At 41.1% G+C, this 22541-nt stretch overlaps 2 protein-coding genes across 6 annotated transcripts; both read right to left on the bottom strand.

Moving 5' to 3' along the window:
• Window positions 1-2366: 2366 nt before the first annotated feature.
• On the bottom strand, window positions 2367-10181 carry LOC135336054 (alpha-latroinsectotoxin-Lt1a-like). Of its 5 annotated transcripts, none has more exons than XR_010394663.1 (12): window positions 9992-10181; window positions 8184-8494; window positions 7959-8060; window positions 7607-7816; window positions 7186-7281; window positions 6860-7066; window positions 6094-6312; window positions 4921-5013; window positions 4808-4864; window positions 4427-4509; window positions 3971-4030; window positions 2367-2591 (listed from the first exon to the last, which is right to left on the bottom strand). XR_010394663.1 is itself a non-coding variant. In XM_064531832.1 (12 exons), the coding sequence occupies exons 1-12, from the start codon at window positions 10000-10002 to the stop codon at window positions 2581-2583; spliced, it is 1434 nt and encodes a 477-aa protein (XP_064387902.1). In that variant the 5' UTR covers window positions 10003-10181; the 3' UTR covers window positions 2367-2580. The 5 variants fall into 5 exon arrangements, 3 of the variants coding, with proteins under 3 accessions (XP_064387902.1, XP_064387909.1, XP_064387926.1); XM_064531832.1 differs by having other exon boundaries at window positions 4427-4483; XR_010394664.1 differs by lacking the exon at window positions 3971-4030.
• A 1609-nt stretch (window positions 10182-11790) lies between these two features.
• Window positions 11791-16514, bottom strand: LOC135352421 (uncharacterized). The gene is made up of 6 exons (XM_064551607.1): window positions 16410-16514; window positions 16233-16338; window positions 15890-16032; window positions 14696-14851; window positions 14321-14596; window positions 11791-12012 (listed from the first exon to the last, which is right to left on the bottom strand). Exons 1-5 carry the CDS (start codon window positions 16512-16514, stop codon window positions 14540-14542), a joined length of 567 nt encoding a protein of 188 aa, XP_064407677.1. The 3' UTR covers window positions 11791-12012; window positions 14321-14539.
• Window positions 16515-22541: the final 6027 nt, after the last annotated feature.

Genomic DNA, 22541 nt, shown 5'->3' with positions numbered 1-22541 from the left:
CCTCTCAGTCTCTATTTCTCTTACCTAGACAATTCCGCCATCTTTAATGACTCAGCAATTGCGTTGTGGCCAATTAGTAATAGATAGGCGTGGCTAATAAACCGTCCTAAAATCAGTGCAGTGCTTTTCCAGAGCCTGAGGTGTTGCTTTTCTTCACACTGTTCAGCTCTAGCTCCCTTTCTCTGACAGGCATGCTACATGCACTGGCTAGATATCATGCTCTTAATGGCTGTCATTTAATTAATACTGATTCACAAATTCAACATATCAAGCAATATTACTCATTACTATAATTATTATAGCTAATTATTAGTCCAGAGATATTCGAGAAGATATCTGATTAGTCCTGTCTTCTCTTCTTGAACTTCTGTACTGCCTCTAGACTTTCCACTTATGCATGTCATGATACGTAAACTGTACTGAAAAAGAAAGGGAATCCGACTAGAAAAACATTTGCAATGTGAAAAATTGCTAGGATTGGCCAGGGGAACCACAAAAAAGCGTGGAAACAAGAAATCAGACGAGAGCATAACTCCAATCCGTTACAACGTCATGAACATGTACAATACATAGTATATTAAATAATAGACAGTGTTCCAGATCCATCTACCAGCTTCCATCCACCACATCATTTCCATGCAGGTCACCATGCAGTACGGTCCGTGCATGTTACTACGCATGGATGGACTGTGTGTATACCTGTGCTCAACACTGCATGTATTAGGAACATCAATTCATCACAAATCATCATGATTATGTGCCGCACATTCCAAAATGGATAATATAAATATATAGGGATTAGTCATCACTCCACCAGTAAAAATTGTGTGGCATATTGGCTGGGAAAACATGGGGAAACTACCAGTACATGTGATTGACGTTGTAACGGATTGGAGTTATGCTCTCGTCTGATTTCTTGTTTCCATGCTTTTTTGTGGTTCCCCTGGCCAATCCTAGCAATTTTTCACATTGCAAATGTTTTTCTAGTCGGATAATTATGTAATCACAAAGGCTGCACTTCACCTACTCTCCGATCAAAGCAACGGAGGAGTTCTACACTTGGATGATCAAGTTGATGAAGGAAAAAAGTTTGATTGAAAAACACCCTCCAGGCAAAGCAGTATACCCCCCCTAACACCATCATTATAATGAAAACCCACATCGACATTCATTCCGAATCACTGGACGCAGCCATGATAAGATCCGCTGCTCTAAAAACAAGTGGCTCCGCTGGGCCTTCACAGGACTCGACTCACTCGCATGGAGAAGGCTCTGTACACCGCCTTCAAATCAGCATCCTCGACCTATAATGCTGGTCCTTTGCCTCAAATGGAAAACGCCTTTGTACTGTCCTGGTTAATTGACACAGAAACTACAACACCACTATAATGGCCAGCAGACTGATTGCCCTCATGCAACAAGAACCCGGGTGTTCGACCCATATATAGGGGACACAGCAAGGCGCGCGCATTATCAAGGAAAGATAATTATATGCAAGAAACTGTTGGATCCATACAACTATGCTAGCCAGATCGCTGGTACAAAAGCAGCAGTCCACATGCATGCACCGTCCAAACCTTTGTTGATAGACGCAAGCCATGAACCAACGAACTGCCCTGCACAACATCAGGAGACTGTGCTACAGTTCTCATCAACACATGCATGCATATAATTTATGTCATGATGTTACTTAATGGGGATGTGCTGTACTCACAAAAAGGAACCACGCAAGGGGACCTATACTTGCAATGCCAATGTATACGCCCTTGCCTCAATCCCTCTCATTAGGAACCTGAGCCATGCATGTATATACTCCTTGGATGACATTAAACAGTTTCATCTGCGTGGTACATGGTATGCCGACGATGCATGGAAAAATCTAGCCTCCTTCACAGCCTCTCCTTTTTCTGTTCTTTGTCACACGGTCAATAAGATAAAATACGGTAAGAATTGGAGGAACAAAGAAAGAAAGAACGAACCGTCCAAGAGGCTTCCTTTTTTCTTTCTTTGCTCCTCCAATTATTCCTGTATGGTGTTAACATTGTTTAAAACTGAAAAAGGAAGGCCTGCGAAGGAGGCTAGGAAAAATCACCAAACTTTAAGACAAGTATCTCCAGCATGCAAGAATTATAACACAAACATTCATAGTTTACAATTATAACGGCTAGACGACATTGTTAGCACAGAATCAGCTGAGTCAGTTCTTTACTTGCAATCTTCCCCTTCAGGTCCTCAGCAATGTCAGCTCTATATATCGATAACGAGTAGCTTTTTGCATTCATCTTCCGCTAACGTATATATATACTGCATACCGGTTTCGAAGAAGTAAATAAATTAACTAACACAACAAGCTTGCTAAAGGAAGGTTATTTCATAGTTATATATAGGTATATAGACGTCAGTATAATTATATATGCATCATTTCACCTATAACCCTAAATATCTAGGAAAACGTCGCAGTAATTACCATCTATGAGATAATCTGTCGTTTACATGATTGTACAGTGTACAATAATTGCTATAATAGTTTAATCTTGCTATTCTTTGGCCTGTCCCAAACTCTCAATTGCTTGGCGACTCTCAGTCTTTGCCTGCAGGTATATATACATGCATAGAATGAAGATATACACACAACAAATAGTGTAACTATAGAGCACTGAAGTGCTAACCTAATGAAAACACTGATGCCTTGGTGGTATATAGGCCTGTGCCAAATATTCAATGAAAGCGTCACCGCGGGTGCTGATGCCTCGGTGGATCGAGGAGCCAAAGCTTTATGGCAATGAAGCTATAGTACTAAATACACACATGACATGTACATGCAGTTACAATAATTATACAAAGATGACAAATGACATGCAAGCATGCAGAGTACAAAATGGTAAAAAAGAGTGGGAAATGATCGACTATGATTGTGGCTAAAAAGGTGTCGAAAGTTCAAAAAAGAACGAAGCTTTATTATAAATCCATGCACTAATTGCAATCCGGCCAAGAAAACCTGACTATAGAAGCCTATATAGAAACTCTTACTTTATATCATTGAGCAGCTGTAACACTCTACAAACACACACACATGCACACGCACATGCACACACACACACACACACACACACACACACACACACACACACACACACACACACACACACACACACACACACACACACAAACACACTACCATATATATACCTCGCTTGCGCATGCGCACACCAAGGCATTAACATAACACAACATTCTGAAGCTTCAAGACTGAGTTTTGGGTGCATACATCTTTCTATACCAGCATGGATTGTCTATGTTTGAAATTTATGTTATTGGCATATAAGTATCTACAGTCCTTCTACTACCTCTCTGTATAAAATCTGATGATCTAAATCCAACTCTTTCCATCGAAGCGCTTCGTCCAAACTTTCGCTATAACCTTATTGAGTAATGTGTGAGAGGTGTTTTTCTCGACTCTACATTTCATGGCTTCGAGTTTCCAACGCGCATAACTCGGGTGTGAAACTAGGTATGTGAACACTAAGCATAAGTATCATTGTGTAGGCGATGCTCTGCTCTATCATTTGGTACACAAATCACCAACATTTTAGCCTGCTCCAAAAGTCTGGTTTTCCCAGAGCCTGTCACATAATTATAATTATAGCGGAGTATAATACTTCGAAAGTTTTGGCGGATTTAAATTTCACAGAATAGCAGCTTTTTACAGCATGCGATAATTATTGTTCGCGGTATATGCATACTTATCAGCGAAACTGCAAACATTTATAACTTTGTATTGTACCTATATAATATACGCTATCCTACTTTCAATTCAGTTACTATTTATATAGGACATGCCCATAATGCATGGTATCTGCATGTGATAATACTGATACTTCCCAGACATGTTTGGTACAAAGGTGCATTAATTCATATAATACGTAATTGCGCCTCTATATAACACTCGAAATTAAAATCACTAGCTCACTTGGCGAGGTTTTGTCATCGTTTAAAACGGAAGGAAGTTGCTTGGAACCATTTAGAGAATCTGAGGGTGTACAAATATAACGCTATGTCAAAGTATACAGTGGAACGTCTTATAACGGATTCTCTAAATAGCGGATCCCTCTGTTGTAGTGGGACAGCATGCCTTGTGCCAACTGCTTTCTATAGTGTACTTGCAACTGAATAGCGAACACCTCTAAACAAGTTATTATTGTCTCATTATTGTCTACACATTAAATGTTAGGATAAAGTAACCTATAGGTATAACCTCCCAATAAAAGACACCTCCAAATAGCGGAGAAAACCTCCTTGTCCGGAGGTTTCACTGTATATACATAGTAATTTGTAGACAGGTGCATGCATGCATGTATAAACAGGTAAAATCTATATACCAGGCATAATAATATTACTATATAGCTATATAATTAGAGTCTCTTACCAGTTGTTTCTGGTAGAGCACTAGGTGTTTGTTGACTGAAGAGAGGGTCAGAGGTCGCTTGAGGAGGAATGAGATATGTTAGCCTGATAATGTACATGTGAAGGGAGGGAGGAACAACTTGACCTTACAAACTTATTTTACATCAAGCTGTTTTAGTGCCTGTAAGCTTAAAAAGTTATTTTACAGGGTGGGTCAAATTTATTTTGCTCAACAAATGCACTGACTTGTACTTGCTTCTGAGCAAAATTAGCGAAAATAAAATTTGATCCCTGCCCCAGTAAAATGAATTAAAAACTAGGCTTGAAGTAGTCTGTAAGAAAAGTTCGATTAGTGACCTTAAGGTCAAGTGATTTCAGCCTCCTTTGGTTAAAAGCAAGTTACCATTTGATGATGGTCTATTCTCCCCACTCTTGGAATCACTGTCTTCAGTCAGAGCAGCTGTATAGACAGCCGTATCATGTTAATTGGTGTATTCATAATCGTAGTGAGCTTACATTGTCGTGGTAGAGACTTGAGGTAGTCAGCAATTTCAGTGTGACGCCACTCGGTAGCAACGTCAAGAGGAGTCTTGCCATTATCGTAAGTTCCTGAACAAGAGTTTGTGCTCAATCAACGGTTAAGCTGACCAGTGTAGAATTACAGTAGCCCTCATAAAAAATTCCCGTTGCATTTCCGTTGCACATGCATAACGTTCCGTTTTTACGGAGTCAAAAAACCGCTATCTATAAACGCACCGTAATTACGTATACCATTCTACGGAGGAAAAAACGGGTGGAATTTGTTGAGTTAGCAATAATAATTTGTACGTACTAAGAAAGCTACAAATGTACTAACTTCTCTAGTATAATCGAGGGGCATGCATACGAATAGTACTGGGAATACTGCAGAACTTATAGGCTGGAAGAAGATGAGAAAGTTGGCAGTAGCAAATCAACCGGACCTCTGGAATCTTAGATACATGCAGCTTACTAATAGCTACATTATGATCTGATTGTATTATTATACTTTTGTTGTACACTTCATTACAAATTACACACAATGGTACCATGTCCTGTAGCTATCAGTAAGAATAACAAATTCATGTACATGCAGTGCTAATAATATAAATGTTCAAACTGAATGTCAGTACTCTAACTATAGATCTAACTCGCCTTGACCTTGCTCCTTATAGGGGTTTTGCATGTATAATACTTGCTCTGTAGCTGTCTGTGAAGGATATGAGGATTCTTTGCTTAGTAGAACAGTTCACCAGGTTGATTTCTTGGAACACTATTATAGCCAGCTAGCTACCGAGCGAATCATGCAGCTACATACACGTGAAAACGGGTATTTTCCGTACCGTATTAAATTTTAATGAGCTAGACTTCCGTTTTGTTCTGTTTCTACGCAAACCGTTTTACGCAATTGAACGGTACGGAACGGGAACTTTTATATGAGGGCTACTGTATGTATACATGCATATTAAATAATTATACAACTGTCTCGAGAATGGGTGCATGCATGTGATGAAAACACTCCAATAGTGATGTATTGTATAATTATAAGGAAATGTGAGCTGCATGCATGAGGGACACAAATATGCATGTGGTGCAGTACTAATAATTGCTGGCCATGGCCGACTGTAATAATATATAAGTAGGTTAGAAATGATTATGACATGCACTCACTTTTGCACATGGGGTTAACTTCGTGTTGCTCAATTAGTTCTTTCACCAGCTCCAGCTTTCCCTTACAACATGCTGCATACAGTAAGTCGTCTTTAATGTCCTCATCACCACCACATCCACGGTTCATCAGGTAGAGGGCAACATACACACAGTCATCATATTCATACAGAAATTCCAAAGCTCTGTCCAGTGGTGACTGTCCCTCACTGTCCTTCACATCTGTATAACAGACACCGCTGTCAGTGTGTATACGATGTGCATGAAGACTAGAATTGTACCCCATGGAGAAAAGTATACTATCAACTACCTTATACTGTTTGGGCATAACAACTATTGTGTTGAGTTTGTATGATATTGTTTGCAGAATATAGCTGCCCTATAGTGATAATGTCACAAAGAGTAATAATAAGTATCGCGATTAAAACCAACTCCTCCTTGTTGCGCGTCAAGCAAATTACATAAAAATACCTTCGAATAAGGATTTACTTGTGTCTTAATTGGTAGGGTGTCATACAGGGGGGAGGGGGGTATCCCCTCTAGTTCCAATTCCCCCCCCCTAAAATTTGCATTCAGGTACTATATACAGTTGGGATCCATAGCTGGAAATTTAATATACTAACAGGGTATTGAAATAATTTACAGTTGACCTTTTTTTTAGCAAAATTTTCTAGTTACTTTTCTTATTTCCCCCTCTACTTCAAAATCCTGTATGACACCCTGCCTATATATAGTATAGGTTGGTATACATAATTATCATCACACTCACTCTTGGGATCAACTTTGTATTTCTCAACCATTTCCTTCACAGCACCCAGCTTGCCACACTCACATGCTCTACACAGTAACTTGGTCTTGTCCTCATCACTACAGCCACGACTCATTAGGTAAAGGGCAACATCCAAACAGCCATCTTCATACCCCAGACGTTCCAAAGCACTGTCCAATAGTGACTGTCCCTCATCATCCCGAACATCTGTATATACATTGCTACTTACACGGTATTATAACATGCATGACTGCTGTTTAATCAACTGCATGGCAGAGACAAACAAACAGTTAGTACCAAGGATATTATGGGGTGTGTATACTCACTGATATCACAGTTGGCCTTTTCCACCAAGTACTGGACCACATCTTTGTGTCCAGAGGCATTGATAAGAGGAGGAGTCTTGTCAATGCTCCTCACATCTGCATGCACATAATTATACATGTATACCATACAATACCATAATTATACTAAGTGAACATAACCACACTATTATACCATAGCGAAGCTTAAAAGAAAATAATACATCACTTTTAGGGTTGTGTTCAAAGTTCCTTCACCACACCCAGCTTGCCTCGCACATGCACATACTATAACTTAATTAGCATAGGACAAGTGCTATATCCTCTGCTTGGGTATGGTAAATTAAGACCTTAACATCCCTCACATCTGTTAATTGAGCTATAGTGTGTAGAAAAGCAGTTTAGGAGAAGTATAATGACTTAATTGGTACATTACCACACTCACTCTTGGCGTCAACTTTGTGTTGCTCAACCAGTTCCTTCACCACCCCCAGCTGGCCCCAGAAACATGCTCCCCGCAGTAAATCGGCTTTGTCCTCATCACCACAACAACCACGGCTCATCAGGTAGAGGACAACATCCACATACACTTTAGAGACTAACATATTACCAATCGCATCGTCCAGTGGTGACTGTCCAAAATCATCGATCACATCTGCATGTATACATACATATCAAATGTGCAGTCAAACAATAAATCTGATCTAACATGTAGGACTGGACTGAGATGGGGCAGAAGCAATGAGGCTATGCATGGAAACAAAATACAGAGACTACAAAATCGCACTAAATCTCACCAACATCCATCCTCATTTCCTCCACCAGATACTGTACCACGTCTTTACTTCCTCCCAAACAAGCAAAGTGAAGAGAAGTCTTGTTATACTTATCCCTCACATCTGTTGGAACATGCAGATACTATACAAAGTGAAAATGATATGCAAAATTCACAAAAATCCTGAAAATTGGACCTTCAAACATTGCCCTCGGTACGGAATTACAACGACTATAATTACACTTACCAATGCTACATCCAACCTCCCGGATGAAGTATTTCACCACCTCTATACAATCTCCCCTGCATGCCCAGTGAAGTGGAGTCATGTTATCGCCACCATCACCTTTATCAGTACGAGCTCCATGGGTAACAAGCGTCTTTACAATCTCAAGGCGACCCCATTTACAAGCTGTGTGTAACGGAGGTTCCCAATACCACTTCTCACTCCAGTATAGCTGATGGTTGGGGTCTGCCCCCTGTCCCAAAAGGGACTTCACTTTGACGACATCATGATAGCTTACATTCCATAAGTCATAGGCCAGCTTATTTTGAGCACTGTACAAAATAGACGGTTTACTATAATTATAATTCAAGCAGTTGTATTATTAATAATAGCGAGTTACTTTCGTATGGTGGAAATGTTCGTGTATATATTTCGTATTGAACAGTATCATACGAAATTATTCTACCTCAATAGATAAACGTCACTATACTGTACAAATTTTGAAATACGAAATATTTAAATGGGTATAACTGATACGAAAATGTTCACCAACAAAAATTATCCGCTATGTATACGGTATACAATAATTGCTTAATTCCTTATACTGTAGCTCAGAGTCGAACAATAATAATAACAAATAGAACTCAACCAGCTGAGGTGTGAGCTTGGCTGGAAAATTCTATCAGCAAGAATCATTATCTAGACAATAATTATCTTTGCGACACTTATAAAATTGGGAGAAAAGACCTATATATATACATTTAGATCTACATGCGTGCTGCAGAGACCACAAATTGGCAAAAAGATACATAATAAAGACCCACACCAAATAAGTTTCACGGACTTTAATCTCCCAAAACAGACCAGGGTGGCAGGCAAAAAAAGAAAAAAATTATGAATATCATTATAAAACCACAAACAGAGTCACAAGTCACCACAAAAAGTCACTTTAGCAAAGCATTACAACGTTTTGCTAGATCACGTGGTTATTCTGACCTCTGACCTGGACCACTAATTGATTAATTTTTTGGGGCATTCTGCAAATTAAAATATGACCCCATGAAACAATTGGTGTGGTAAATTATTATTAAATCTGAGCAAAGCGAGGTTATGTTCAGGTCCTAGTTGTGGCGGTCATGGTATTGGTTGACTAGCACCGCTGCCCTCTACCGTTGAGCAACGGTCACCGCCCGACTATTGGTTGACGTCGAGGCAAAAGGAGCTCTGTGACATGGTTGCTCTATCTTGACTGATGAATATGTATAATAATTATAGGCTTTTAGTTTAGAGTCTTTACGCGTTGCTGGAATTACTTTTTTCTGGCGCTTATAAAAAGGCTTGTTTGAGACATTAAGACAATCATCCTGCATGCATCTTTGACTTCCTTCACTTCTAAACAGTTGTCTAACCCATAGCTACAGTCACTGAATTTTGTTCACGAGTCACTCAGCTCCCAACAGTGCAGCTAGCAAATGAAACTAAGCTAGACCACGCCCATTTCTCTAAAAATTCTACACTATAGCTGTAGAACATAAGCGCCACCATAATTTAGGCGCCAGCTTGAGCTGAACGCAATTTTTTGCGTTCTAAAGATGCGCCACTCAGAAGTGGAATTAATTTTTTCTGGCGCTGTATATAATTACATCAATTACGGTAATTACTAATTGATTAATTTATAGGATTGTTTTGTTCAAGTTCCTGAGTCATGGCTATGTTCATTTTTCAGACCAGCAATTTATAATTAGCATCTAGCTGATGTGATTCCCCTGGCTAAAAATAATAGATCTAAGACTATAGACTTATCTATTGCTATTCAGTAATTTTAGTACCTTGTGTCCATGGCATGTGTGAGACAGCGGTAGCCTAAATGAGCACATGCACGTAGAGTCTCGTTCAACTGTTCTCTTCAAGTTGTATATAGATGTACCACTTGACTTAATTAACTACGCTATACACATATTCACTGATCTCAGAGGAGGGAGGACACAATTAACCTTTAATTAATTAGCATGTTTCTAATTATCGCGCGACCTTTTAATTAATCTTTGAACGATTCATCTTTTCTTTCTTTATAACCTCTACATATTGAGCTAGAGCAAAGTACGTAAGCCTTTTCTCCTACTGGTACCCCTATGGCCAAGTTGTCAGGACCTGAAGGTAATAGGACCCCTATAAGAAGCACCTCAAGTACTCCTATCTCTAAGATCCCTGTGAGAAGCATCCCAGGCACTCTGATCTTGTCTCTGTGAGAAGCACTCTTGATCCTGTCTCCAGAATCCCTATGAGGAACACCCCAGGCACTCCTGTCTCCAAGATCCCTGTAAGAAGCACCCCAGTCTCTGTGATAAAGCTCCAACGTGGAATTGTTTAGTTCAGAGTGTCTCCAACATAAAGAACATCAATGACACTAACAGTCTCAGCTTCTAGCACCCCTTTATTTTTATAGTTGCTCTGTGCCTGCAAGAATTGCCTGTCACTCATACTACAGTACTTTCTGTGTGTCCCAATATGTAGAGGTTATAAAGAAAGAATCGTTCATCATTAAAAGGTCGCGATAATTAGCTAATTAGTGTCCTCCCTCCTCTGGATCACTCTGATCCAGATTGTTTGGTGTGTCAGAGGTAGCTGGGCGGAGCTAAAATCATAATTGTAGCTCTGATTGTATAGGCAGAGAAGGTACGACATCCACGTGTCATCCGCATGTCTTTAACACACACATTCCGAACTTTGACCTATTGTAAGGAATGTGTGTCAAAAACGTTTCCTTTGACACGCGGATGTCGTACCTCCTCTGGATTGTAGGTAATGATCCAAATGTCACGAATCGTCAATCTAACCATTGTCTAGCTTATGAGCAGAACGCTTGAAAAAGGGCCTTCTGAGCTGTAGAATGGAGCTCAAGTATCCTCAGTACAATCACTAACACGTCCTCCAACTTTGAAGTCGAACCGTTACGCACTTACAGTCTGCAGCAACACTAGTCCTATTGTGTCCGACGTCGTCGAGTCGTCGTCGTCGTCGTCGTCCACTTTTTTTCTCCAAGACGAAGTTTGCATTGTAGCCTAGCAGAACCTCTGTTACAATGTAGAATGGGCTTAAAATGAACCGGCATTGATGACCCCAATAAAGTATAACTTTTTTTCTACACGAAATTGAATAATGTGTCATGCATGATACATCCGTACACCAAGTCTGCATGAGGCATCATTATTATTATAGTCTATACGTGCATAGTCTACGTGCATGGGTGATCTTGAGTAGGAGGAACTTTAAGGTCTCTAAACTCTAGAAAGCTGGAACTAAAAGAAAATTGAACACCTCTGGCATCACCTTTATTATTGCCATATCTAGCTATAAAGTATGCCGGCATGGGTGGCAGTGCACAAAAACATGGAGAATCGAAGGCAATGACATGCAGTATAGTCATTATTGATTTCAATTATATAAAACATCAATAGGTATAGTACAGGAGCCAGCGAAACAAAGGAATCACCGTTGCGGTATAGATATTTTGATTCAGTCCGGTATAGCAGACAGTGGTCGGGGCCTTTTAGTGAATAAAATAGATAGTCTACAGTAACAATTAACGTAGCAAAGTACGTATATATATATAGGTACCTGCATCTAACTAGCTATATACTGTAACAGTTATGACACACGTCTATAATTATTATGATCAGGTTAGTTTATGCTCTATTTCTTTGGCAAAGTCTCCACGACTAATAACAGGAGACTTGAGTGCATGGATGAGTGCTCCTAGTGTGGGGGCGGGGGTGGATCGTGTCAACCATTGCTCCAGTAGTTTAGTGAAACACACACCAGACTCATTCTGATAGTCCCTCTTGATGGCCTGAACACATAGTATGTGTGTATGGGTGTGTGTGCATGCATGGGTGCAGTATTATTATAGACTCTCGGACTGATCGAATTTCAGAAAACAGCCGCGGCTAAAAAGAGACCTTAACTCAAATCTATATAATGACGGATCTATCCCAAAGTAATAGTGAATCATAATATGTATGCTCTCTAATTCTGCCAAACCGCACCCAAAACGTTGTATATATCTGGCCGTAGTTTGGGGCAGCCAGTAGTGCATGGCCACACATTTGAGGGCGATTTTTGTGCAGTAAACATCTAGCTATATATAAGTAACAGAGCCGGAATAGCGTGAGTTGGCCAGGGGAGTTTCATGAAATTGAAGCAGGAGAATTTCAAGGTTAACTGTTATTTAAAAGTACAAGTATAGGATATACCACACCTAAGAGGAGGATATGCACCCATATATCCTCCGCTACCGTGGTTACTCCGAGGCAGAGCCGAGGGGTATGTAACCACGGTAGAGGAGGATATATAGGGTGCATATCCTCCAAGTAGATGTGGCATATCTGACTTATACCACGTGACCGCAGCACTATAAAAGGACCTCCCCCTAGCAACAATTCAATCACGATGCAGACTGCAAAAAAGAACGAGACTATGCCGAATTTTGCAGCTGTCAAAGAGCTAGTTGAGCAACATGTTGACTCCTACAGATGCTCAAGAGCTTCCTTGGTCCAAGCGTTGACCATTCGACGTCCCTTACTGGAGTTGCAAGCTCTTCTTGGATAAAATGTATCTAAACCGCGCCCATGGACCCATGGAAGCTTAGCCATCTTGTTGGAGAGCACCTTCCGTGTTTCTGCCGTCGCTTTGAGTCTTAGTACCGTCAAGCATGGCTCTTTTCTCTTTGCTTACTTTCTTGAACAAATGAAAAAACTAAAAAACAACTTGAAAAACTGTGCATGCCTGGGGCTGTATGCTAATATTCTATATATATCCTACAGCTGTTGACCAATGAGATCAATTTGTGGTGACGTAAGTGTGGTATAATGTAGCTATATCTCATGATTGATTAATCAGGAATTAAGTCGCTGCATTACAATCATGTACATAATGAAAGCACTGCAGGTGCTGATGCCTCGGTGGAGATGCCAAAGCTACATAACATAAAGCTACTAATAGCTGATGAACATTTTTGCAATAATTATTTTGCTGCATGCAAACTCAAAGAATGGGTAATGATCGACCATGATTGTTGTTAAAAACGATCGATGCCAAAAGTTCAATTCTAAAATTAATGGCTGCCATCAGCAGTAGACTCGCATGCCGTCATTGTTGCAGGCGAACAGTAGACTGGTCAAACTCCGTGTTGAGACTTGTATTGCACAATCAGCATATCAGAAAATATTTTAAGTGGCTGCGGTTTTCGTGACGTCAGTATACTGCATGTGATACGTAGAGTTTTCTAGTGAAACGTCACTATCATTGATCTTGCGGTAACCGCATGCGGTTAGTTGCCACAAATATCGTGGCAAACGTTACACGAGTCTCTACACGGAGTTTGACCAGTCCCTTTCTCAAGGGCTGACTGGCGAGTCTACATCAGCAGAGCCTTGCAGCTCTCATCCTCACTCTTGCAGCTACCAATAGCTAGCGTTCTAGTACAGAGCTAACTACTAAGTAGAGTAGTAACACTCGGTAAACAAGTTTGGCTACGTGCTCTTCTGAAAAGGCTGCAATGGCATTCCAAGTAAGCAAAACTAGGCATAACTCGAGAACGAAGCATTATTTTGCAAATCCACGAATTAAAATCCAAGTAAACATGACTAGAAGCCTAGCCTATAGAAACTCTTACTTGCACTTGATTCATCCTTGAGCAGCTGTAGCGGTCTACACACACACACACACAGACACACAAACACACTGTACTACCGTATACCTCGCTTGCGCATGCGCACCGAGGCATAATAACATTGCCAATACTGCGGATTGTGTATATACTCAATTGGGCCTGATCATGACTTGTAATACGAGCCAATGTGCATTAAGAGCTGCTCAGTGAGTTAAAACAATGCATGCTGAATGATAGCTGGATTAGTTTCATGGTTTTCTGGGATGCCAGGGGGGTGCTCAAGCCCCCCATATCTCCCGTTAGACACGCACTGGAGTCAAGTTAATTATAGGCAGTTAATCACCACACAATTGGAAAATATCATGCAGTAATGCTCGCACATGCATTCGTTAACCAATGATGCATGACCACAGGGCAATTTGTATACATTGGATGTACTGCTATACAGTGTTAAGTTAGTATTGTACACACACAGCAGAGCACTCACATCTAGTGTCCCCTCATTGACACCCAACTGCACTCCCAAAGGACGCCATGTTCCCCTCACCTCCCAGGCAGCTGTCCTCACTACCCTCAAATGATGATTCACACTCAGTCGCTCTGGAAGGGAGAGACACCGCATCAAAATTTCAAAGAAGTAAACTGTGTGTATTGACTAATTTTCAGCTAAAATGTACCTCGATCCACTGTGTACATGTATATAGATTTACCACATGTAGTGGGTGAGAAAGCAAATTTCGGAGGTGTTGCTGGTATCTTTTGTCTGTAAATAGAAATCAAGTATTATACTTGTGTTTATACATAATATAGGATGCATCAGCATGTATACTGTAAAGACTTATATGCAATAATTGTTGCCAACCTTAATGCTTGTTGCAATGTCTCCACGAGCAATGGCCGGAGACTCTAGTGCTCTAACAAGGGCAGACCAGGAGGCGGGAGGAGAGGAGCGCTTCACCCAGTGTGTCAGCATGGCCTCAAAGCACGGCTCAACCCATCGATAGTCCTTCTCAAGACTCTGGATATAATTAAAGGAGTCAAATTTGTTATAAAAATATACATATACACACCAAAATTAATATGAAGAGTCAGCATTTATATATACCAGTGTGGGTGGTTATAGTCACGTACACTGGAACTGCATAATTATATAATTATACCACTGACTGTTCAGCCATTACAATAATACAGGCCGAGAAAAGTCACCTACATGTACTACCGCCTACCGCCACAATTAACCGGGTACAAAAACTAACAAAGCTGCATGTACGCACTTAAAGAGTTAGCACTTGAGTTATGGTCAACGCGCGGTTAAATAAATAATCGTCCAAATCGAGCCAATTAAGTAGTCTGCACAAGGTCAATGAATCCCTGTATATAACGTTTTCCGAATTAGCTATCGATGCAGGTGAGTTGAATCTGTTCCCACTATATAGTGATTCTCTTCAAGAGAATAGCTCTAGGACCAAATCCAACTCATGCACCTGCACTGTGCCTCGATGGTCAATTCAGCAAAGGTTTAACGTTGCGTTAATTAGAATGCCAGCAGGGATTCATTAACCTTTGACGTTGTGCAGACTGAACGACTTGACTTAATTTGGGTGTGTTGTGTCCTTTCGTACCGTGCGGCTAACAAAAACCTCCGCGCGCAGTTAATTGTGGTGGTAGCGGGTGACCTTTCTTGGCCACCGTATACATAACAGCAGTCAATGAAATAGTGATAGTGCACAGTCAAGCATAATTATAAAGAGGGGACTAGAAAGTGAATACTCAAGAGAGATGGGTACACATTCAAACACATTCCTAAATTGACATCTTCACAGACCATTAATTTACGTGTGTGCAGGTCTAGCCAATGGAAAGCTATAGCCTTCTACGACCAGGCTACTATCAATGTATGTGAATAAATTAATGGTGACCACTGCTGCGTGTGGGAATTAAGAACTTTGCTATTTGGTACAACAGTTTCCATAGAACTGGATATGCTCAGTCGAACACGGTCCAGGATGCATATTGGTCTTAAATTAAAGTTATATATACATTCTTAAATTATCACCTTCCTAGTTGCATAGTCAATATCCAGTTCTATAGCCAGGCTGTACCAGTCAGAGCGTATCTCTTTGATCACTTCCTTCACATCCGTAAACAGCAGATCAGTTTCAGAGCTGGAGGTATCCTCTGTAAAAATTTTATTAGAAGCTAAAAACAACAATTTACAGTACACATGCAGGTTAAAAGTTACACGCATCAATTAATGTTCTCTTACCAACACTACTTTGTTTCAGGCAGTGGTACACGGTAAAGTAAGGCGTCTGGTTCTTGGAAATCTCGCATCTAATAATTCCCTTGAAGTGACCATTAATTTGACGAAGCCTTGAATTCCAATTCATTTTCCCTACCGCTAAGTCTCGGACTTCTCTTCCTCCACTTGAAGGAGAGGCTTGGCTCTAGGTCCTCAGCAAAGGGCAGGGCAAGGAGAGTAACATCATCTCCCAGGCTGACTTCCTGTACACAGAAACAATAGGTCAATGCATGAAAAAAGCATACTACTTTAAAATTTGGTATATATACTTTACTTTTGCAAACCAGCATTCTTGGTGGAGGCTCAGATATATTTTTCGTGTGCAGATAAAGCAGGGATCCACTCCAGGTGTGAGGATCGAGGCAAAGCTTGGAACCATCTTCATGTTTCCCACAGTAGCAGTCGAAAGCGATGATCGGAGTGAGTAGTGGACTAATATCTTTCATGCAAAGAGGAGGGTTGAGAGGACATAAGAACAGAGCTCGTGCATCGTATGGTCCCTGTCCTGTCGAATGATCCGTATCTCGTAGCAATCAACGTGAGAAATCAGGGTAACAAAATGTCTGGAAGATTCGTCAATATGAAAGGAAACGAGGTTTCTCTTTACCGAGGTATCAGCGGCAAGTTTCCATGTCATGCCCAGAATGCGTTTACTCCCCCTTGAGACCAATTCACTGATCATGGCACAGAATATTCCAATGGGAACGTATTCAGGTTTGAATGTGATCTTGATTGGAGAAGGTGTATCAATGCCAGTGGGGGGTGGTTTTGTTAGTTCCTCGTGAGATGCACACTTGAGAATTGCGGGGATGAAATACATTATTTCGTCCTTTATAGTATGGTCTTCCTCCACTGTAGTGATTGTGGCCAAAAGGTGGGAATGCTCGAGTAGTATCAGCAGCTTGTCAACAGGAATCAACTGGTGTTTCTTCACGTCCAGGTTTTCCTCCAAATGGCATCGAGTCATTGTTTCCATTGAGAATTGTCCTTTGAGCATCCAATTCCTTCTCTCAGCTTCCTTAAACTGAATACTGCTCTCTTCAGAATGGAGCTCCAGTAGCGGCTTGACAACGAGAATACTGAGACTGTTGAATACGACTTGGGGGTTGCAAATGACAAAGTTCCCAAACCAACCATCTTTATCCTTGATCTCTGGATGATAGATCAAAGCTCCAACGTATACCGATCCAGGTACCAAACGGTGAATCGAACCTCCTAGGCTTGCTCATCTTTAACCCCTCGGTACCGATACGAATGCAGTCTTCCATAGACGCAATGTCAAACTCTTTTCTCAGCACAACTCCGAACAAAAGCTGTTGTGGGCGAATTCGAAGTTTGGCATCTTTGAAATAGCTACTGAACAAACCATGAAGATGTTCACGAAGAGGTTCCATATCAGAATCAGTGCCTTCATAGTTATCGACTGCTATGAACTTCTTGTCTTTTGGATTAGAAAGTAAGTTTTCAAACTTGCTGGTAATCGTGCTCACGGTTTCGTTTTTCTCTGCCAACATTTGCTCTAAACGATCTTTCTTGAAAGCATCTGAGTTGAGGTGTTGGCTGACTGTTTGCTGAATGGCAGCCATGTCATTTGTACTGACGTTCGCCTGCTCATCACTCTTCTTGGGGGTCAAATTCAGTCGAATCGCTTTCTTTTGTTCGTGCTCCCTGCTGCTATGATTTATCTTTTCAGGGGTCGTACTGTCATCGCTGTTGGTAGCTTTTCTCGCGGCACAACATTTCTCGTACAGAAGAAAGATTGACCTTGATTTGCATTGCAATTTCATCTTTGAAGGTACCTAGGAGAGTAGCAACAGGCTTAACGGAGCCTAGATTTCCCAGTTTACTGCACAGCTCTCTGTCAATATCTGATTCAATTTTGGCATGGTGGCTGATAGCTGAGAGTATTTGAGAGAGCGTTTCTCTGCTTGTGTACGTTGAATCGTATGGTGTGATTTTGTCTTTTCCTCGTTCGTAGGATACTTGACACATGTCATCGAGGTCTTTGTCCAGTCGAAAGAATACCAGGAAAATCCCTGCCCCTTTGCTTAGGAATGGAAACATTTCCACGAATCCAGGCTGCCCACCTATATCGACCATATTGAGTAGGACTTTGTTCAGCAGCTCTTTAGTGTACTCTCCTGAACCCACAATACTCCGGAGTCTCGAGACAACCTTTCCAACATCTACAGTACTACATTCACGAATTTGTTATGGTCTGGTGAAGGCTCAGTTGTTGGTGAGACAGTGCTTTGTGCAGTAGCTGCTTCATTACTCTTAAGAGGTTGCTTCTCTAGGTCAGTTGTTTCTTTTGAAGGGAGGGTGGGGTGTTCCTCAGGCGGATTAATAACTTTATTACTGACAGTGCTATCTTCAATAGGTTCACAGGACATAAGGTAAGAGAAGATGAACTGTGTTTCTTCCTCCAGATTTGAAGTTGCTTTGAATTCAAGCTTTGTTCCAGATTTGTCTACAAAAGCCAATATACTTGTTCACACTCGGCAAGCAATGTACTGCAACGTTTCCTTTGATCTTCAGGCAGTAAAGACAGGTTAGCAATTGATCGAACAAGCCGTTGTCGAGTGGTCGTTTTGCCAACACCCGAAGGACCAATGAAGTGCATATTGAGGTAGTGGAGCTCAATCGTAGTAGTTTTGTCGGCCATCAACTCATCCAGTTTTTTCAAGTAACTTCGGTTTTGAATATTGACTGTAAAGGAAAGAATTCGGATATAAAGAACAAGAGCTTTCTTTTGATACTATAAGATTGAACCATGAAAGTGATTATTGGAGGCAGCGTTCTTTGGTTAAAGTAAATAGCAAGTTAATGTACACAACAAGGCAGTAACCATGGCAACGGTGTTATCATCCTGATCCATTTTATGTATCTAATATGAATCCCGAATAAAAAGGTCACCATAATTACACAATGACAATGAATAGACTGCAAAATGCACCCTTTTTTTATGGCCTATATCAGTTGTGAAACGGCCTGAGATAATTGTCTGTCTGATTTGATTCTATTTTATGTACGTGTATATAGTTCGTTCAGTATTGGAATTAGTTGTTGAACTTGTAGTAAGCTGAATCTCTATAGTCTGTATAGTAGCAAGAGTATATGATAGAGAGAGAGTATCGAACGTAGGCATACTGTACATCAGATGTATGCGGAGAGTAACGTGACTTCCTGTATCTGTCACAAGCTTGGAATTTGCACACTGACCAATCCAAGCGTGGGTGATGTAATCTATCAACCCATCCAAGTGTGGGTGATGATGTAATCTACTTTCTTGATAGATTACATCACCCACACTTGGATTGGTCAGTGTGCAAATTCCAAGCTTGTAACAGATACAGGAAGTCACGTTATTCTCCGCATACATCTGATGTACAGTATGCCTACGTTCGATACTCTCTTCTCTATCATATACTCTTGATAGTAGCAAGTGTCTATAGATAACACTGATAATAATTGTATTGCAAAATAAGGTTTAGATCAGGTACTCTAGTACATAAATACAATGCTTGCATACTTGAAGCAACTTCAGGCTGCTGAGTAAGTCAATACAGTGTTAATACAGTAAAACCTTCTGTACACTCCCCCTGGGCGGCAGTGCTGCGCTACCGCTATCTTCTTTTTTCTAACTAACCCCCCTTCTACTTGTTATTGTCAAACACATTTGGAGTAAAGTAACCTTATAAGTATACCATCGATTAAAATTAATGACTCTGAAGCGGACAAAACCTCCTGCAAAAACTTGTCCGCTATTCGGAGGTTCCACTGTGTATACCTTTTTCGAGGTTTCATTAGTACATTTGTGACATAATTTTATGGCAAGTAACAGGAATGGCTATACTCACTTGAAGTTTTGGCATCCTTTGAAGTGAAAGGAAGTTGCTTGGAATCGTTTGGAGTATCTAAGGGTGTACAAGTAACAATAATATTATAACATAATAAAGATGCAAGTGTTAATGGGTTAATATGTGAGATCTACTATAGAATGATCTCTTTATACCAGTTGTTTCTAGTTGTTCATTGCCAGCACTGGGTGTCTGTTGACCTGACAGAGGGTCAGAGGTCACTGGAGGAGGAATGAGTAGAGACTTGAGGTAGTCAGCAATTTCAGTGTGACGAAACTGTGTAGCAATGTCAAGAGGAGTATCGCCATCATCGGAAATTGCACCTGAACAAGTATAGAAACACGTATAACACTGCATGGGACACGGGTTGTGTTGTACTCACTGATAAAACAGTTGTCCTTCTCCACCAAGTACTGCACCACATCTTTGTGTCCGTTGTAGCATGCAATGTGGAGAGGGGTCCAGTTGTTACTAACCCTCACATCTGCACATAACACGTACACCATACTGAATAAAGTAAACAATAGATTCTCACATGCACTCACTCTTAGGGTCACCTATGTGTTGCTCAATCAGTTCCTTCACCAAACCCAGCTTGCCCCTCTGACATGCTCTACACAGTAACTTGGCTTTTTCTTCATCAACACCACAGCCACGGCTCATGAGGTAGAGAGCAACATCCATACAATCATCATCATCTAGATTACCCAGAGCTATGTCCAGCGATGAATGTCCCTTATCATCCCTCACATCTACAGTCAGTCCAACACGATAGCTATAATATATACATGGCATGCTGAAGTATGCAAAGAAAACGGTGCTATACTTGGAGATTGTGTTGTATACTTTTCTCCGCTAAGCTATTTAAAACGTTATCGCACTCACCCTTAGGGTCAACTTTGTGTTGCTCAACCAGTTCCTTTACCACAACCATCTTGCCCTTCGAACAGGCTCTACACAGTAAATTGGCTTTGACCTCATCACCACCGCAGCCACGGCTCATTAGGTAGAGGGCAACATCCATACAGTCTATATACAGACGTTCAAGAGCCTTGTCCAGTGGTGACTGTCCCTCATCGTTCCTCGCATCTGTACAGGATAGTCAAGCACAATAGTTACACAGAATCTGATTTAACAGGATAATCAATTGCAACTGGGAATAAGCTAGTAGAAGAAACAAAAGACTATAAAACAAGAGCACACTAAATCTCACCAAGATCCATCTTCAGCTCCTCCACCAGATACTGTACCACGTCTTTGCTTCCTCCCTCACAAGCATAGTGAAGAGGAGTTGTATTATACCTCCCACCACCTATATCAGTACGAGCTCCATGGGTAATAAGTATCTTCACAATCTCAAAGTAGCCCTTATAACAAGCTCTGTGTAATGGAGGCCCCTTGTCACCCCACTCTTCACTGCAGTAGAACTGGTGGTTTGGGTCTGCCCCTTGTCCTAACAGGGATCTCACTTTGATAACAGTACGTTTGTCTACAGCCTCCCACAATTCTTTGGCTTGAGCACTGTAAAGATGTTTGGATCTGTCATACATGATATGCTGGTGGTGACACAACATATTTATCTATAATAGCTGCTCTGTGTAGTAGATTCCAGGATTCCTTACTCAAGCTCAAAGTCTTCGTACGTACCTTGCAATTGTATCCATGTGTGGAATATCCATAGCGGCATAGATGTACAGCTTAGCTGCTAGCTCACTCTTCTCAATACAACACACGTACATGAACTGCTCTGGGAACTGATGTAAGTGAATACCCAGCACGTGCGTGCGCGCGCAGCGTGGTACATAGAGTGGGTGGGTGTTAGGCCGATTTTCCTAGCGTTATTTTAGAGACAACTCGTGGGATAGTGTAGGGAGGTGGAACACGCGTCATTCACCCCTTTAGTGCTCTCTGCAAGAGGGATAGCCTCGAGACCAGCCGTTCGTTATCTGAAAGAACGCCTGGTCAAGTTCTAATGTGCAACTTGTCTAGCTGAGCCAGCGTTTTATAGCATTATAATGATATTCATGGGTAATACACCTTGTGTGGGCAATTACCGGTCCAAGAAATTCCTGGACCATAGAACGAGTGCTACATTAGAACTTGACCAGGCGTTCTTTCAGATAACGAACGGCTGGTCTCGAGGCTACAAGAGGGAAGGCTAGGCAGGGAAGCAACAGTTGTTTACAAGAGACTGGCTTCCCTCATAAAATGGCTAAGATGCTCCATAGTCTACACTCACTCAGGGTCTGGAAACAGTGTGCATGTGGAGTTGTCCCCTACGCCAGGATCTTGGCGCTGCCAATCAGATTGTAGATTTGTTAAACGTCATCATCAACCTACTCATATTATAAAACCACACCCACATGATGTCATGGATTAGCATGCTGATAGGCTGAGCAGTTAAGCTGCCACGCCCCAAGTATAGAGTGGGCATTGAAGAGTGAATGCTAAATTCCACTGCGACAACTCAATGCACAATACTCCACACATGCACACTGTTACCAGACCCTGAGTGAGTGAAGGGGCTGGGCTTGCGAGACTAACTT

This window comes from Halichondria panicea, chromosome 1 (genome assembly GCF_963675165.1).
Source record: "Halichondria panicea chromosome 1, odHalPani1.1, whole genome shotgun sequence".
Taxonomy (NCBI): domain Eukaryota; kingdom Metazoa; phylum Porifera; class Demospongiae; order Suberitida; family Halichondriidae; genus Halichondria; species Halichondria panicea.
The sequence above is the reverse complement of the archived record's forward strand: the minus strand, read 5'-3'. Positions and strand labels throughout refer to the sequence as shown.

What these genes read in the sequence shown, in the direction of transcription:
- LOC135352421 (XM_064551607.1), bottom strand. Translation starts at nt 16,514, where the DNA reads ATGGTTCCAAGCTTTGCCTCGATCCTCACACCTGGAGTGGATCCCTGC. An exon ending in AAGAATGCTGGTTTGCAAAA is followed by an intron (nt 16,339 to 16,409) that starts GTAAAGTATATA and finishes TTCTGTGTACAG; the next exon opens with GAAGTCAGCCTGGGAGATGA. An exon ending in ACATTGCAACAAGCATTAAG is followed by an intron (nt 14,597 to 14,695) that starts GTTGGCAACAAT and finishes TTCTATTTACAG; the next exon opens with ACAAAAGATACCAGCAACAC.
- LOC135336054 (XM_064531832.1), bottom strand. An exon ending in CAAGTCTCTACCACGACAAT is followed by an intron (nt 4,865 to 4,920) that starts GTAAGCTCACTA and finishes CTGTCTATACAG; the next exon opens with CTGCTCTGACTGAAGACAGT. An exon ending in GAATAGACCATCATCAAATG is followed by an intron (nt 4,484 to 4,807) that starts GTAACTTGCTTT and finishes TTCCTCCTCAAG; the next exon opens with CGACCTCTGACCCTCTCTTC.